Raw genomic sequence first — 16071 nt, 5'->3', positions numbered from 1 at the left:
TACTCCACATCAGATTTCTGACACCAGAGATTAATTTTACCTTAGCTATTCTTGGATCTTTGCATTTCTGTATAAATTTTTCAATCGGCTTGCCAGCTTATATTAAAAACTCACATGGAACTTTATATATAAATAGAATCTTATAGTGTATACTCTTACATCTGGCTTCTTTAGCTTAGCATTATCTTAGTGAGATTCATTCATATTTTCGCATGCAGCTGCATTTCACACATTCTAATTGCTTATAGTATTCCAATGTATAAATATACTACAGTTTATTTCCACTGTTGATGGCATTTAGGTTGTTTACAATTCTTGGCTATTGGTAACAGTACTGCTATGTTTTGTACATGTCTTTTGGTGAACACAAGTATTCAATTCTTTGGGGTAAATATTTAAGAGTGGAATTGCTTGGTCATAGTTGCATATGTCCGATGTTAGTAGATAATACGTTTTCATAAATGGCTGTACCAATTTTTGGCCCATGAGTACAGCGACACTCTCTTTATATTTTTTACATTCTCTCTATGCTTGATATTATCCACATTTTTAATTTTAACCATCTGGTGGGTACGTACTGGTATTGTATTACCATTTAAATTTGCATTTCCCTGAAGATTAATAAAGTTGAGCAACCATTTCATATTTATTGACCAATTCAAGGTTTTTTTTGCTCAGGTTATCTTTTGGGTTCAGTGTTTTTTCTCCTTTATAGGTGCAAATTTTTAAATGATACACTTTAGATAAGAGTCCTTTGTTCAATATATGTATTGTACATATCTTTTCCCGCTCTGTAAATAGTACCAGTTTTAAACTTTCATTTTCTATTTAACATTTTCTACATGTCTTTTGGTGAAATGTCTCTACTGGCTATATAGCTAGGAGTGGAATATCTGTGTCATAGGTTGTACATGTGTTTAACAGGCACCGTGAAACAGTTTTCCAAAGGGATTATGCCAGTTTATGAAGATACAAGGAGGGTTCCAAAGTATCGGTAATGTTCTGTTCCTTGCTCTAGATACCGGTTATACGGCTGTGTTCATTTTGTAAAGGTTCAGAGATCTATGCACTTAGATTTTTCTGCACATTATAGTTTTTAAAAACTTTAAAACGAAAAGCTGTGCTTTTATATACCTTTGAAGAAGAATCAGGATCCTTTCCATTAAGAAGACCTAATACTTGATTAAGACATGAAGAAAAGTGTTCATACCTAAGTTCAAAATAAAAATACACATCAAGTGATAATTATGAAACTGATACATTAAAAATGACTTTTATATAAAATAAATCATACTGTTCAGATGTAAAACTAGTTTTGAAACAGATTAATCAAGATATGTATATTTTGGAGAATGACACAACCTTATATACCTAAGACAAAGACTGAAACATACACACACACCCTTGTTATACTTTTACATTTCAAGTCAGGAGAGCAAAAAGAATGGGAATAAAGCACATGAAAACATTTTGATTTTAGTCTATTGCAAATCAGTAGAGTCCAAGTTTACTAAATCTAAAAAGGCAGCTTTGTTTACTACAAATACATCTTGGTTTAAAAAAAAGTCCTAAAATTTGTCAGAGAACCATACCTGATAAGATAATCAGCAATTTTAGGATTCTTAAGAAGATCCATCAGTAGATCAACTGAATACTTTCTAGTTAGTGTGCCATCACCATTTATGAGAATATTAAATATTAGTTGAAAAGTCTGATGAATGTTTCGAGCATGGAACAGCTTAAAAACAAATCAGGAAAAGTATATTATACAAAAAAATTTAAGTTGACCATCCTAAAACTCAACAAAGAGTCTCAATGACTTTTAAAGTATCAGAGAATATAAACTTCAGAATTATTTTCGTAAATTGCAAAAAAGAAAAAAAAAAAAAACTTACCTTTTCCCCAACCTCTTCGTTTAATGTCAAACTGGATAATATTGAAAGTGCAAACACAACCACAGTTAAACTACTATGGGCCAGGAAGCTTATAAGAGTTCGATAAAAAGATTTCACATTATTCTGAGGAAGAAAAAAATTTTTAAATAAATTAGAATAAAAAAAATTATAAGTCTTACATTTTGTTTTAGAAAGTATATCTTACACAGAGTAGGTAAACTTTTATTAAACATTATCAACTTAAGAGATCATTCAAGGAGTGAGTAAGATGATACTTTTACATATTGCTTACAGTAGTACAGACAGGTACAATCTAAGTGAAGAGCAGTGTGTAGTCATGGGTTTATGAGCAAATGTTTACCTTCCTCAAACAGTTCCATGGCTCAAAATAACCTCCACCAACAAAATAAGACCAGGTCAGAAAAATCCAGCACATGAACAAATGAGATATTATTTAATTTAAAACAAGTAATACTGAATATTGCATAGCAAGGGAACTGTTCACAAAGCACCTTAAAGAATCAATGAACTTTCCTGATTTAATATATTTCTAACAGTAGTTCAGTTAACCTCACTTGAGTGCCTTCACTTATCTCGAGTACTGGTAGTGATGTTAGGCACTTACTCATAAATATTTCTGGGAGAGCTGTAATTGATTTTGTGGAAATACAAGAGTGAGGTAAATGCAACTGCCAACGGCGTATCTCCCCTTTTTAAAAAATAAATTTATTTATCTATCTATCTATTTATTTATTTATTTATGGCTGTGCTGGGTCTTCGTTGCCGTGCGTGGGCTTTTTCTCTAGTTGCCGTGAGCAGGGGCTACTCTTTGTTGCGGTGCACAGGCTCTACGCACGTGGGCTTCAGTAGTTGTGGCTCGCGGGCTCTAGAGTGCAGGCTCAGTAGTTGTGGTGCACAAGCTTAGCTGCTCTGCAGCATGTAGGATCTTCCCAGACCAGGGCTCGAACCCGTGTCCTCTGAATTGGCAGGCGGAGTCTCAACCACTGTGCCAACAGGGAAGCCCCGTGTCTCCCTTCTATCAGCACAAAATAATTTAGCATTTCTTGTATTATTCAATATAACAGATAATGGGGTGCTACGGAGAAGAAAAACTTTTAGTATTTAACATTTTTATTAACTCTTAACTTGTCTTAATTAAACATATATGAAGGTTGGAATACGTCAAGTTATTTGTATGTCAATATGATTCTTTGTTAACTTTGATGGGTCAGCTGGATAACACAGGAGAATTCTTGTAAAATTTTTTTTAAGAAAAAGGTGAAAAAAATTTTCTTTAAGCATAGAGTCCACCACAAAACTAGAGAGAAACATTTCATAAACTTCTTACCAAAGTCTTTATGTGTGTTTGAACAGAAAGATTGTGCCGACAAAGATTTGCCAATAATCCTAGACAAGGCATTGTCAACTCATCTTCAGAAGACTGACTGTTGTTTCAAGAAAAATAATAAAAGATAAAAACATTAGGTTCCTTATAAATTACTCAAAATTATATAGTCATTTACACATTTAAATTCCTTCCTTTTTCTAAGAAAAGAAAAGTCTGATTAACATGTGAAGACTGCCAAGCTTTGAATAGTACTGATCATTTATTTCATGTTTTGAAACTAAATGATCCTACTCAATTGCAGCATACAAATATAGAAATAATTGTCAGAGTAACCATGTGCTATCTTATCAGTATATTCTTTGGTCAATAAAATTAAATATAAACATAATTTTCAGTTTCAATAAGTTTTTCTGTCTCAATCAATTCATTTCATAAATTTTTGTTATAAAAATTAAAGCTGCTTTACACCACTTGATCCTTGAAATCATCTAAGAGGAATAAATAAGAATCAGCCTCATTCAGTTTAAAAAGTTGGAAAAACTTATTTAAGAAAAATAGAACTATTACACGGTTTTAGTTAAACCAGTAGATTATCTGCTTACATGTTTGGTTGCATACTCACATATGATCAATCAGGAATGTAATTAATTCATCTATATTGGCACCAGAATGCAAAATTTTGACGTTATATGTTAACCTCTGCAGAAGCTGAATGCACTGAGAATAAGAAAATAGCAGTGAATATAAACATATAAAAACACATTTGTGTGCTCAAAAGAATGAACTCCTGTGCATATTCTGAGCATGTAAGCATTTTAGGAGGCATTTAGAGCAAGAACTTTTCCATATCTTAAAAAGGTTCTCTCTTCACATACAAGTAATGAGATCGTAAACACACACAAGTAATTAGACCTTAGAGTTCATCTCCTGATTCACACATTTCTATATATTCTATCTCAAACAGCATCTTGTCATTAACCTGGCTCACTTAATCATCTTAAACTTATATGCAAGTTGAAACACATATTCTATCAATTCTAAGATAGATATTTTTCTTATTTTACCATCTTTAAAATTACATGTCAGTTTAACTTGCAATGTTTCTTTCTTACAACTGATGGCATATTAGGTTGAGAAATATTATGGGTATAAGAGCTTTGAGTCTATGCTAAATAATACCAAATCTGTAGCTTCAGTTTTTGTAGAATGTTTCCTCAATAGATTGAGACTAGGTGCCAACTCAAATTACAATTTTAACATGAATAGCTGACATCTGTATTTATAAGCCTGTCAAAATAGTCATAATCTGGATTTTTCTTAAATTATAGTGCTAGATGTGAATAAAATTCTCTTCTTTAGAAACTCTTAAATAGTAGTACATGTGTGACCAACCAGCTTTTAAATTTATTAATGGTGAGAACTGTGCCTAATCATGCGGTATTATACCAGCATATAGTACACTGTAAGCCAGCAGTTTACGATAGATACTATCAATTTTGATCTGAAAATAAGGAAGGAAGAATGAGCATTAAGTGGAAAGTACTGTGTGGGTGTACATACCTGCAAAAACACTGAATCACTGTGGCAAGTACTGCTCCGACAAACCACTCCTGCCAGCACACTATTCAGGCTGTACGTATTCTGAAGACAGTCTCTGGTTTCATTGTCTACAGCTGTAAGTTAAAATAAAATGACACAAGATAGATCATTTTTATAAATAATAATTTAAAATTTATTTCATATTAAATTTACCATTATATAAAAATATCAAATATGATATGGCTATTTTGTTTACAAACACCTTCCAATTCAGAAATTTAACCAGGGTGGCTATTATATTGGACAACACAAATATAGAACATTTTCATCATCTACTGGACATGCTGCTCTATGTTATCACTTCTGTATCACTGGGTTTTTTTTTTTTTTTAAATAAGCATGTATTAATTTTATAATCACACAGAGAAATATCTCCTCTCCACCCCCAAACACAAATCAAGAATAAAGTAACCACTGAATGAAAATTTTAAAACTAAAGGTAAGGTAGGGAAAAACAGAAAAAGTAACACTTGCATTTTTAGCCTTAGCTCTAAGTTCAGTGTAGTCTATCAAAAAAGGATGATGTTTTGATCACTAGCTATGACTTTCCAGAGCGCTGTAGCTCACACAGACATTATGTACATGCATATTTTTTTAATTCAAAAATAGGCCCGCATTTCCCAAGGTACATTCTTTTCTGTAGACCACTGAACCCTTGATATGCTTCAGATTCTTTGTTCTAATAATCTTAAGAAAGCCTGCATATAATTTTCCCTTTTCAAGAGATCCACAATACAAAATAGTTCGGAGAGGTCCTGCAATGAAGAAATCTTTTGAATGTGAATCATTCTCCAAAAGATTCTATAACTAAATCTGCCCTTTAAAAAAATATTAAATTCATACATCTTCTAAAAAATAAAAAAGAGAAACTAATACATTACCTAGTTGAGATAGCAAACTGACGATACTTAAGATCAGTGAAGCACTTATGTTTGGGTCTTCAAGTAGCTCTACAAGGCAACTTAAGCATTCACTTGGTAGTATGTGATTTGATGTAAACAATCGGGTGAGCTTCTGTCCAGAAATTACCTAGAAAAGAGTCATTAAAATGTGTTAGTTAGGGCTTCCCTGGTGGTGCAGTGGTTAAGAATCTGCCTGCCAAGGCAGGGGACACGGGTTCGAGCCCTGGTCTGGGAAGACCCCACATGCCGCGGAGCAACTAAGCCCGTGTGCCACAACTACTGAGCCTGCACTCTAGAGCCCGTGAGGCACAACTACTGAGGCCATGTGTCACAACTACTGAAGCCTGTGTGCCTAGAGCCCATGCTCCACAACAAGAGAAGCCACTGCAATGAGAAGCCCACGCACTGCAACCAAGAGTAGCCCCTGCTGACCGCAACTAGAGAAAGCCCGCGCGCAGCAACGAAGACCCAACACAGCCAAAAATAAATTAACAAAACAAAACAAAAAAGAGCCCTCTTTAAAAGTCATGAGGGACAAAAAATAATTTTTTAAAAAGAGAAAATATTAAAAAAAAGTGTTAGTTAAGAATTGGCAATTTTCACTTCTCCATTTCAAATAAAAATCCAGTTCTTCCAAAGTGCCATTGCCACACTCTTTCCCAATTTAGAAAATTCATACATGTTGTTCCCTCTGCATGGAAGATCACCTATCCCTTCACTCACTAACTAATGTAATCATTCCAGTCTCAATTTTGTTTCTTCCACTAAGCTTTCTCTAATCCTCTCCCACTAACTAGGTTAGGTTTGCCTGTTATACTATCCTATAGTACATTACACTTTTATTTGCTAAGTCAGCAAGCTTTTGCCAACTTAGCAATACTTATCCTCCCCACTACATTGATGACTCCATGAAGGCACAGACTACAAATCAGCATTCTACTGTCAATATATTTACCGCATAAATGAATTCCATCTTCTTTGAGGGAGGCAAATGGAAAGTGGAAAGCAGCTAAATCCAAAGGATTATTCATGGGATTAACTATGTGAGTATTCCTTCTGCTCCCTACCAGACAGTACCTAAGCCCAGAAGTTAGAGATCACAAAGAAGAAGTTAAAAAAAATTTTTTTGAGTAGGCAGGTCAGGAATTAAAAAATTTCATTATTTGTTATTTCACTATTTACTTCTCTCATAACACTATAAACATACTACCTACCGCCTACTAGCACCACCTCCCGAAAGGGTAAGCTGGGATGAGGGCTGGGAACAGTTGTCAGACAGCCACTTACTTTCAAAATGCTTTATGAATATTATTCATTATTAAGAAAATCTTTTCTATAAATATAAAAAAACAATCATTTACTTTAAGATTAGATTAAATCTGTTCTAAACGTTTTTATTCGTTTTTTGCGGTACGCGGGCCTCTCACTGTTGTGGCCTCTCCCGTTGCGGAGCACAGGCTCCGGACGCGCAGGCTCAGCGGCCATGGCTCACGGGCCCAGCCGCTCCTCGGCATGTGGGATCCTCCCAGTCCGGGTCACGAACCAGCGTCCCCTGCATCGGCAGGCGGACTCTCAACCACTGCACCACCAGGGAAGCCCTAAACGTTTTTATTCTTAAAAGACTTTTTTTAAAAAAGACTATAATCAGAATTGTTTCTTTCTTTTCTATATCCCTTTTATACCCTCGCCCAGATGTCAGTTTTTCTTGTAAAGCTTTGCCGATAAGAGATCTTCAGAATATCTGTTCCCACAGAGTATGTATTTTAACATTAAAGTAAAAGTCTATCAGACTGAAAAAACAGGTCCAAAGGTGAAATTAGATAATGATATAGTAAATATTTTGAGGTAAGGAACCTTCTGAGCATTGCCCTTTTGCCTGCTTATACAGTTAGCCCTCTAAAATATTAAGACATCTTCTGCTTTAAATACAATTTCCCTAAGGATTGGACCTGTATTTCAACAACATAAGTATTCTAAGATATAATAATTATTTATTATAAGGTAAAATAAAAAAAAACACTTTGCATATTTTCCTCTTTACTCATACACACTGAATGTTTTAATGCAAATAGGACTTATTTCAGTAATAACTAATACTCTAGCACTTACTCTGGCCTAGCTATTGTTCTAGGTACATTATGTATGTTAATTCCTTTCAGCTTCATAATAAACCTGTACTAATTGTTTTACAGATGAGTAAACTGAGGCACACATAATAGACAGCGGTACAACTGGGATTCACTGTTCCTGCATCCCTGCTCCATAATCATTACATAAGATTAGTGCTGTGAAACACCGTCAAGAATGAGACCAGGGCTTTCCTGGTGGCACAGTGGTTGGGAATCCGCCTGCCAATGCAGGGGACACAGGTTCGAGCCCTGGTCTGGGAAGATCCCACATGCCGCAGAGCAACTAAGCCCGTGCGCCACAACTACTGAGCCTGTGCTCTAGAGCCCGCAAGCCACAACTACTGAGTTCACATGCCACAACTACTGAAGCCCGCGCGCCTAGAGCCCGTGCTCCGCAACAAGAGAAGCCACCGCCAATGAGAAGCCCACACACTGCAATGAAGAGTAGCCCAAGCCCGCATGCAGCAACGAAGACCCAACACAGCCATAAATAAATAAATAAATTTATATTAAAAAAAAATGATACCAGCTCAGCTCTGCTGATCATAAAAAAAATCCAAAGCTAAGGTTCTGCAAGCAGACAAAAATAGTGCAGCAGAAGCGCAGCAGGATAGCAGAGTGAATAATCGTTCACATGATAACCATCTATCACCCTTTGTATCCTCAGATGTTGGTCTCATGAGGTTGCTCTCATGAGGTCTCATGAAAAACATTCACCATTAATACTGTCAACCAAAAGAGTTAAAATTTAAAAATCTGAGACCACCAAGGAGTGGTGTGGATGAATGACAGCAAAATTCACATATTGCTGGTGGGAGGATACATCAGTATAACTTGTGGAAAACTGGTGTTTTAACCAGAACTGAACATAAACTTACCCTAAGACCCAACAATTACACTATGAGGTATATAAGGGAAATGAATACATACATCCACAAAAAAATGTGTAAAAATGTTTATAACAGAGTTACTCATAATTCCACCCAGAACTGGAAACAACCCAGATGCTCATGAACAGGATATATATAAACTGTGGTACCTCTGTACAGTGGAATTCTAAATAGCAATAAAAAAGAATGAAATACTGGCACGTGGGCCACATGAATAAATTTTACAGATTATATTGAGAGGAAGAAGCCAGACACAAACGTACATATTAATCCACTTATCTGAAACTTCAGGGATAGTTGAAAAACTTATAGGTTGTTGGAAATGTTCTGTCTCATACGACAGGTGGTAGTTACTTGAGTGTACACTTACGTTTAAAAAAAACTATCAAGCTCTTCACTTAAGATTAATGCACTTTATGTAATGTATGTATGTTCTCTCTCAATTAAATGGCCGAAGAATTTTTGGTAAACCTCTTGAAAACTTTGGGAACACAGTACCAAGAAGCCAATCTCCAAGCCTCAAATTTCTTTGAAGTCTCTTTCAATTCATGATAACACCCTGTTCAGATTCACAACACAACTGTTTACTCTCAAAGAGAGGTAATGTTTCAGATTAGAATCTAAATTTCTTAACTCCAAATTCTTAAATAAAACTGACAGCTCTGATTATTCTGTGGCTTCTGGAGTCCACTACTGCACTGTTCTATCCTCATTGAGAAGCAAAGCCCTAGCATTTATTTAACAGCTAACACCTTCATTGTTAGGTTTGTAGGGATTTGTTGAGGTAATGAATGAAAAAAGAAAAGTGTTAAGAGGTAAGCTCCTGAAGTGGTAAGAAGAGGAGCACCAGTGAAGCTTGAAAAAATTCACACAGTTAGTGCACTACAGTCACAACAAAGGCTGATGTTGCTGTGCCATTCACTGTTGCCTTCTCTGTAGTATTTTGCAAACCTTTGGTAATTTAGCCTTTTATCATAAGGTTAAAAAAACAAATAATATATCTAAAAATTATGTTCAATTTTATGTTAACAGAAGCTGCGACAGAGAGAACTTTAATTCTATGTTAACAGAAGCTGCGACAGAGATTAAAATAAGCTCTGATTGAGCTTAATTACTTTTTATTAAACTGAGGTCATTATTAGTTGGAATTCCCTGAATGCATAACTAATGACAGCAGGAGTTTAAGAGCCTAAAAACAAATAGGATCACAGAAAGCTGTGATTATAACTTTTAGCATAAGTACACTCTAGATGCAAATCACTAGGAACTAACAGAAAAAGTGACAATTCAGCATTTTAGGACTGAAAAACTGAGCAATAAATTTTGGTAAAGAAAAACTGTGATTACTAGTAAGGGAGATTGCTTCCTAATCCAGAGAAAGATTAAATAATAATTTTCAAGCCCGAGTTCAACATGAGTTCAAATAAAAGCAGTAAGCAACAGGTTCAGATTGTAAACTGCCTAGTGACAGGGGTAAATCAAGTTTTAATCGTTACTCCCCATGGCCTCCACCTCTGAGAATTGTTGTACATTTTGAGAAGGCTCTGTTACAATGGAAAAACCAACATAAGAAGCAAAGGAAAAGATAACAGCTCTAGCTCTTTCCTCTACCAACTCCAAATACGGCCTAAATCCCCCAACCTTTTGTCTCAACCTCCCTCTTTCTAGGGCTATCAGTAGTTACTCATCCCTTGCTGCAGTCAGCTGAACGCGGAGGGGCTTGGGGCGGGATAGAGGAGGGTGGGAATTCAAAGCTGACAATCTTTAGCCTTCTTTACCAATACAAAAAGGCAGCGGAGGGAGCGAGCTGTCCTTTCTTTTCTAGGCTGAGACCACTACATCCCGGCCACCAAGTGACCGAAGGCTACGAGGAAGCCCGTCTCGTCCGCCACCCCGAAAGCCCTCACCTCCAAGTGCCGCAAAAGCTGGGTGGCGTTCGCTTCCGACTTAACTGCTTTATACTGACTAATGGTCAGAAGCAAGGACTTCAAGCAGGCGGTGTTGTCCATCAGGACCCGCCACAGTCCCGCTTCGGGGTTACCACCACCGTGCCAGCTCGGTCCTCTAGCTTGACCCGCGCTTTTTAAAAAATTTTCCGCCCCCACCCACTCGCTCCCAGAAGCTTCCGGTTCCGGTCGGGCTCCGGAAGTCCCTGGGCAACCTGGGGAAGTGACCCTTCTAGGAAGGGAGGGGAGGGGCGTGGTGGTGGAGGGAGGGTGAGGTGGGGATCGAGGCCCTTTGTGAGTCCGTGAGGCGGGCTGGGAGTTGTCCTTTTAGACCCCCTGATCCGAAAAGCCGCGAGGTTTCAGTTCGAGATCCCGTGAAGACGAGACATCTCGCGAGAAGTGCAATTGCGGCTCCACCTGTGAAGGGGCGGTGGGCCGGTGGGCCGGTGGGACGCCCGGGGGGTCCTTGTTAATCAGTGCGGTCTGTTTGCGTTTGGTTCCTCGGCCTTCACGCTGGATGGCCAGTTTTTCCTTTGTTCATCATCCTCTACCTGAGAAATGGTCGCTTCCCCCTAGTCTAGACACGGTGAGGAGCTCTGAGGAGGAGAATCTTGGGCTCTAGATTTTGAGGCGGCCTGGGAGGGGCCTCTTTTTAAAACCGCTCATTTGTCCACCCCTTCTACTCAGGAATGTTTGTTTCTTAGAGTAAACCTATGGCCATTCGGATTCGGTGGCAAGTTAGTCATGCCCTTATGATAGTGCTTGTCAAATTTGTTTGAGAAAGCTGGTCCAGGTGACTCCTGAGCCAAGTGTTGCTCCGGAGGGTGTTCTGATTAGCGTCAGTTTTTGTAAGTGAAGATGCTGTTTTTATCTGGCGTAGTTGATTGTTTTATAAATCTTGGTGTCTAAGGAAATGGCACTGTTCGCGGTTTTTCATTAGAGATAATATTATGCATGTATATATAATGAAATGAGTCAGGCTGGTTCTGGAGCTTTTTGCTTAATGTATGCTAATGTTGAATGAAGCTTTAAAAGCCAATTTGGATAAAATTTTAAGAATAGGGTACACGTCCTTTTAATTAAACCATTTGTCAGAAATAATGTTTTGTCAATTCAAAGAAAGTATTCTACCTCACTGTATTTTTAAAGGCAGGAATTATTTTTATATTAAGTTAAAAATTAAGCCTGAAAGCTTAAAATAATAATTGAGGCGTAAATCATTGGGTAATTAATGTATTTATGCATTTATTCATTCTGTAAACAATTGACTGTATAAAGTGCGCTAAACCTGCCAGTCAGGGAACCGGCTGGGAAGGAACTGTCTAATCAAGGAAATGTACTAAGTAGATCGTGCATATGGAATTCACCGCACAAATTAGAGGCACCATGCAGTTGTGGTAAAGAGTGAAGCCAGGCTGTCTGCTTACAAATCCCAGCTCTGCCTTTTACTATGGGATCACAGGCAAATTCTCACTGCTTCAGTCTCTTCATAAAGTAAAATTTGACTAACAGTAGTATCTGTTTCATAAAGTTGTTCCTTCAGTAAATAATTAGAGCCTAGAATGTGCTAGGCAGTGGTCTAGGCACTAGATTCAGTGAATAACGTAAAAATCCTATTGTCAAGAACAAAAATCCTACCATTACCTTCTGATAGGGGAAAGAAAAACAAATAACAAGCACAGTAAAGAAAGCGAGATGGAGAAAAAAGAGAATTATTCTTCTAGAGTTATGGTTAAAAGGAAGGGAAATGGGAGGTCAGGATAGAGAAAACAACATTGGAGGAAATATCAGTACTACAAGGAGTTGAAAAAGAGACCTATGCTCTCTAAGGGGAAAGATTTCTAGATAGAATAGCAAGGGCAAAGGCCTTGAAATGGGAGCCTGAGAATGTGTGTAAGGAACAGCAAGGACACCACTATGGCTGGAGTAGAGAGCAAGTGTGAGAGTAGTAGAGATGAAATCATGTCAAGTTATTATAAAATGAGTTAACCAACGAAGAATTTAGAACAGTTGCCTGGCATAGTTATGTTCTCAGCAAGTATTAGTTACATCTTAGTTCCTTGGCAAATACAGTGATAGTAGTTTGGCAGTGTCAGATTTTTCACTAATAATGACAAATGTATCATGATTATCCCCATTTTGACCTGAGGGAAAGGGTCAAAGCTGTTTGCTGTAAGTGCCATCTTTCTTCGAAATCTTGCGTTTTAACTTGAGCAGTCACAAATTTTGCATCTCTTCCGTATTTATTTTAATGTAAAATAAGGTCTTTCTCAAAAAATCTTCACCAAAAATTGATGTAAATTTAGTAGGATATACCACTTGTGGTAGCGGTGAGAAGTATCTTTTGTTGGAGATACTTGCGTATCCTAATATGAGAAACAGAGCCATGTTTTAAGACACAAAAAGATGGGAAAGGAGGAGAAGGAGACGAAGCTGGGTCCAAATGACTGAAGGCTTTATTAACCTTGAGCTTGGACTCCATCCTGAATTCAGTGGTGATCTCTGGTTTTAAACTGGGGCCTAATCTAGTTAGGTTTGTGTTTTAGATTGATTACCCTGGTAGCTAGACAGGCTATGATTCTGAGGAGGATAAGACCAGAAGTAGGGAGAGTATTGAATATACTGGAATCTTTCCAAAGGATAGCCGAGATAATTGAAGTGGAGAGCAAAAAGATGACAAATTTGAGAAATATATATGAGGTGGAATAGGCAGGACTTAGTGACTGATTTCAAATGTGAAGAGTGAGGAGAGGGATGAAACTAGAAGGGATTCCAAGTTTCTAGGTTGGGTGATAGAGAAGATATAGAAACTGCTGAGGTAGTCAATATTAAGTATTCAGGTTGTATTTTATGTTCAATGAAATTTAATATAGCTTATCATATAGTCTTGTACCATTTTCATTAAATTTATTCCTGGGTATTATATAATTTTTGTTACTGTGAGTGGGTTCTCTTTTTCTCCTATAAATTTTTTATTTGTTATTGCTACTGTTAAAAGAGAAACTGATTTTTGGTATATCTTTTATCCAGCCTACTGACTAAAATTCCTCATTGATTCAGTTTTGCTTCCTCTCTTAGATTTTCTAGCTATATATCATCTGCAAATAATAATTTCATCCCTTCCAATATTTGTTCTTATACTTTATTTCATTAGTGTAATCTTTAAAGTATGGAATAATCATAATGATATTGAACATCGTAGTCTTATTACTTAATTGAATGGGAATGACCAGTATTTTAACACTTAGTATAATTTGTGCTATTGGCGTGAGATAAATATTCTTTAAAATGTTTTGGCGATTGCCCTTTATACCAGTTTTATTTAAAGATTTGCTGAAATGTCTGCTAAAAAAATTATTAAATGTTTATATATCTTATTTTTTCCTTTAAAATGATAATGCAGTGGATTATATTGATTTTATTTTTAGGATAATAATAGCTAACACATATTGAGCATTTGCCATGTGCCAAGCACTGTTCTAAGAACTTAACTGTTTAATCTTTATAATGTCATGCTTTAGGTACTATTATGATCTTCATTTTACAGACGGAAAAAAATGAGAGCGAGGTGAAGTAATTTACCCAAGGTCACACAAGAAGTAGTAGCAAACCTTATATTTGCTATGCTGCAGATATTTTATTCAGGATTTTATATTTATGTTTGGGAGAATTTAAAATAAATTTTCTTTATTCACTCTTTTGGAATTTGGATTGTATGTTACTTTTGAAAAATGAATTGGAAATTTTCCATCTTTTTTCCTATGCTATAGAATAATGAGAATCAAATAGAATCATTTGATCCTTGTAGATTACGTACAACTGGCCTATAAAATCAAGCTTGATAGCTTATTTCGTGGTAGATCTTTAGAAAATATTTGAATTTGTAATATGGTTATTGATCTGATAATTTTTTCTATCTTCTTGTGTTAGCTTTGGAAATAAAAATTTTTAACATACCAACTATTTCTCTAAATTTGAAAATTTATTGATGTAAAGTTACATCAGTATACAATAATTCTCTTAATCTCTTCTTTGTAGATTTGAATTTCCATTTTCATTATAATGTTATCTGTTTTCTTAGTGGGGCTTTCCAGGGGTTTGTCTATTTTATTCAGCTTTTCAAGAAGCAACTTTGGTTTTATTAAATTTTTTTTTCTTCAGAATCACTAATTTTACTTTTATCTTGAAAAATTTCATCCATATAAATATATTTTTCTTTTATTTGTTCCTTTTATAATTTTTTAAAAGTTGAAGACTTAGTATATTTCCATACTATATTTTTTATTAAAGATTGTTCATGCCAGAAAAATTTAAAAAGACAGTAGCTAAAGTGAGCATCCACATTGTAGTTAAAAAAAGTTTAATTATTTTAATCATTCTGGTAAATATTTTTAAAATGCTAATATTCATTCATTTATCAAATATTCACTGAATGCTAGTTATTTTTCAAAGGTCTTAGAGTCTGTTGGGAAAGTAGCAAACCAGAATAAGTGCTTTTCAAGAGAAATAGAATGCTGTAGGAACACATATTTTTTTAAGGCAAAATATTAAGTATCCAATTCCTTCATCAAGGAGTGGCATGAAATCCCTCTTCTTTGTACATTTTTATTCCTGTCTGTTCTTTGTATTTGATGTAGGTATTTTTCCTAATTTATAGTTCAGGAAACACATTTAAGGGAGTTAAGCAAAATTTGCTTAGGAGCTTACAACTCAAGGGCTGGGAAGCTCCTTTATTTCTTCTGGAAAAACTTTAAAAGAGCATATCTTCAATGCTGAATAGTAAAATGGAATTTTTTAATGTCTCATTACCAGGTTTTAAGTCATATTAGATAAATCATACTGTATGATTCATGAACTGTATGTATCATGAACTGTATGTGTTATGAACTGTATTTTTGATGAATGTGCAGAGTTTGTAGAATACTGAATATTGTACTAAGGGAATTGTATCAGAGGTGTGAACACAGAGCTGACTGTTAATTCATTTACCCCCCATATATTTAATGCTAGCTTGAGTGGCATGTACCTTTCTAGGTTCTGGGGGTACAGCAGTGAATCAAATAGACAAAAAATGTCTACCCAAGTAGAGCTTTTATTTTAATGGGAGATATAGCAAAAAAAAAAAAAAAAGAGATATAAGTAAAATATATTAACGTTAGTAATAAGTGCAGTATAGGAAAAAACAGGGAAGGGGGATAGGAAATATCAGAGTCAGGATGGAGAATTGCAATTTTAGTTAGGGTGGAGTATTGATCAGTATTTGCTGCATAACAAATCACCTCAAAACTCAGTGGTTAAAACCATGAACATTTATTTCTTGGTCTGTGGGTTGAGTGCAGTTAGTCTGATCAAGGCATGACTT

At 35.9% G+C, this 16071-nt stretch overlaps 2 protein-coding genes across 6 annotated transcripts in view; one reads left to right on the top strand and one right to left on the bottom strand.

Annotated features, from left to right (window-relative positions):
- Positions 1-10963, bottom strand: part of CIP2A (cellular inhibitor of PP2A) — a 37020-nt gene extending 26057 nt beyond the window's left edge. The window contains exons 1-8 of one of the 2 annotated variants that reach the window (XM_033432203.2): positions 10671-10963; positions 5724-5871; positions 4804-4916; positions 3866-3960; positions 3244-3340; positions 1896-2018; positions 1593-1738; positions 1135-1210 (exon numbers count right to left, since the gene is read on the bottom strand). In XM_033432203.2, coding sequence (XP_033288094.1) covers positions 1135-1210; positions 1593-1738; positions 1896-2018; positions 3244-3340; positions 3866-3960; positions 4804-4916; positions 5724-5871; positions 10671-10772 — 900 coding nt within the window. In that variant the 5' untranslated portion in view covers positions 10773-10963. The remainder of the gene's footprint in view (positions 1-1134; positions 1211-1592; positions 1739-1895; positions 2019-3243; positions 3341-3865; positions 3961-4803; positions 4917-5723; positions 5872-10670) is intronic. The other variant, XM_004272078.3, reaches the window with a different exon arrangement.
- A 21-nt stretch (positions 10964-10984) lies between these two features.
- Positions 10985-16071, top strand: part of DZIP3 (DAZ interacting zinc finger protein 3) — a 122006-nt gene continuing 116919 nt past the window's right edge. The window contains exon 1 of one of the 4 annotated variants that reach the window (XR_004484476.2): positions 10985-11295. The gene's annotated coding sequence lies outside the window, so the exon portion shown is untranslated. Of the gene's footprint in view, positions 11296-11320; positions 11558-16071 lie in introns of those variants that run through there. The other 3 variants (XM_004272077.3, XM_033432201.2, XM_033432199.2) reach the window with 3 other exon arrangements.

This window comes from Orcinus orca, chromosome 5, assembly GCF_937001465.1.
Source record: "Orcinus orca chromosome 5, mOrcOrc1.1, whole genome shotgun sequence".
NCBI lineage: Eukaryota > Metazoa > Chordata > Mammalia > Artiodactyla > Delphinidae > Orcinus > Orcinus orca.
This window is presented reverse-complemented; position numbering and strand designations above follow the sequence as displayed.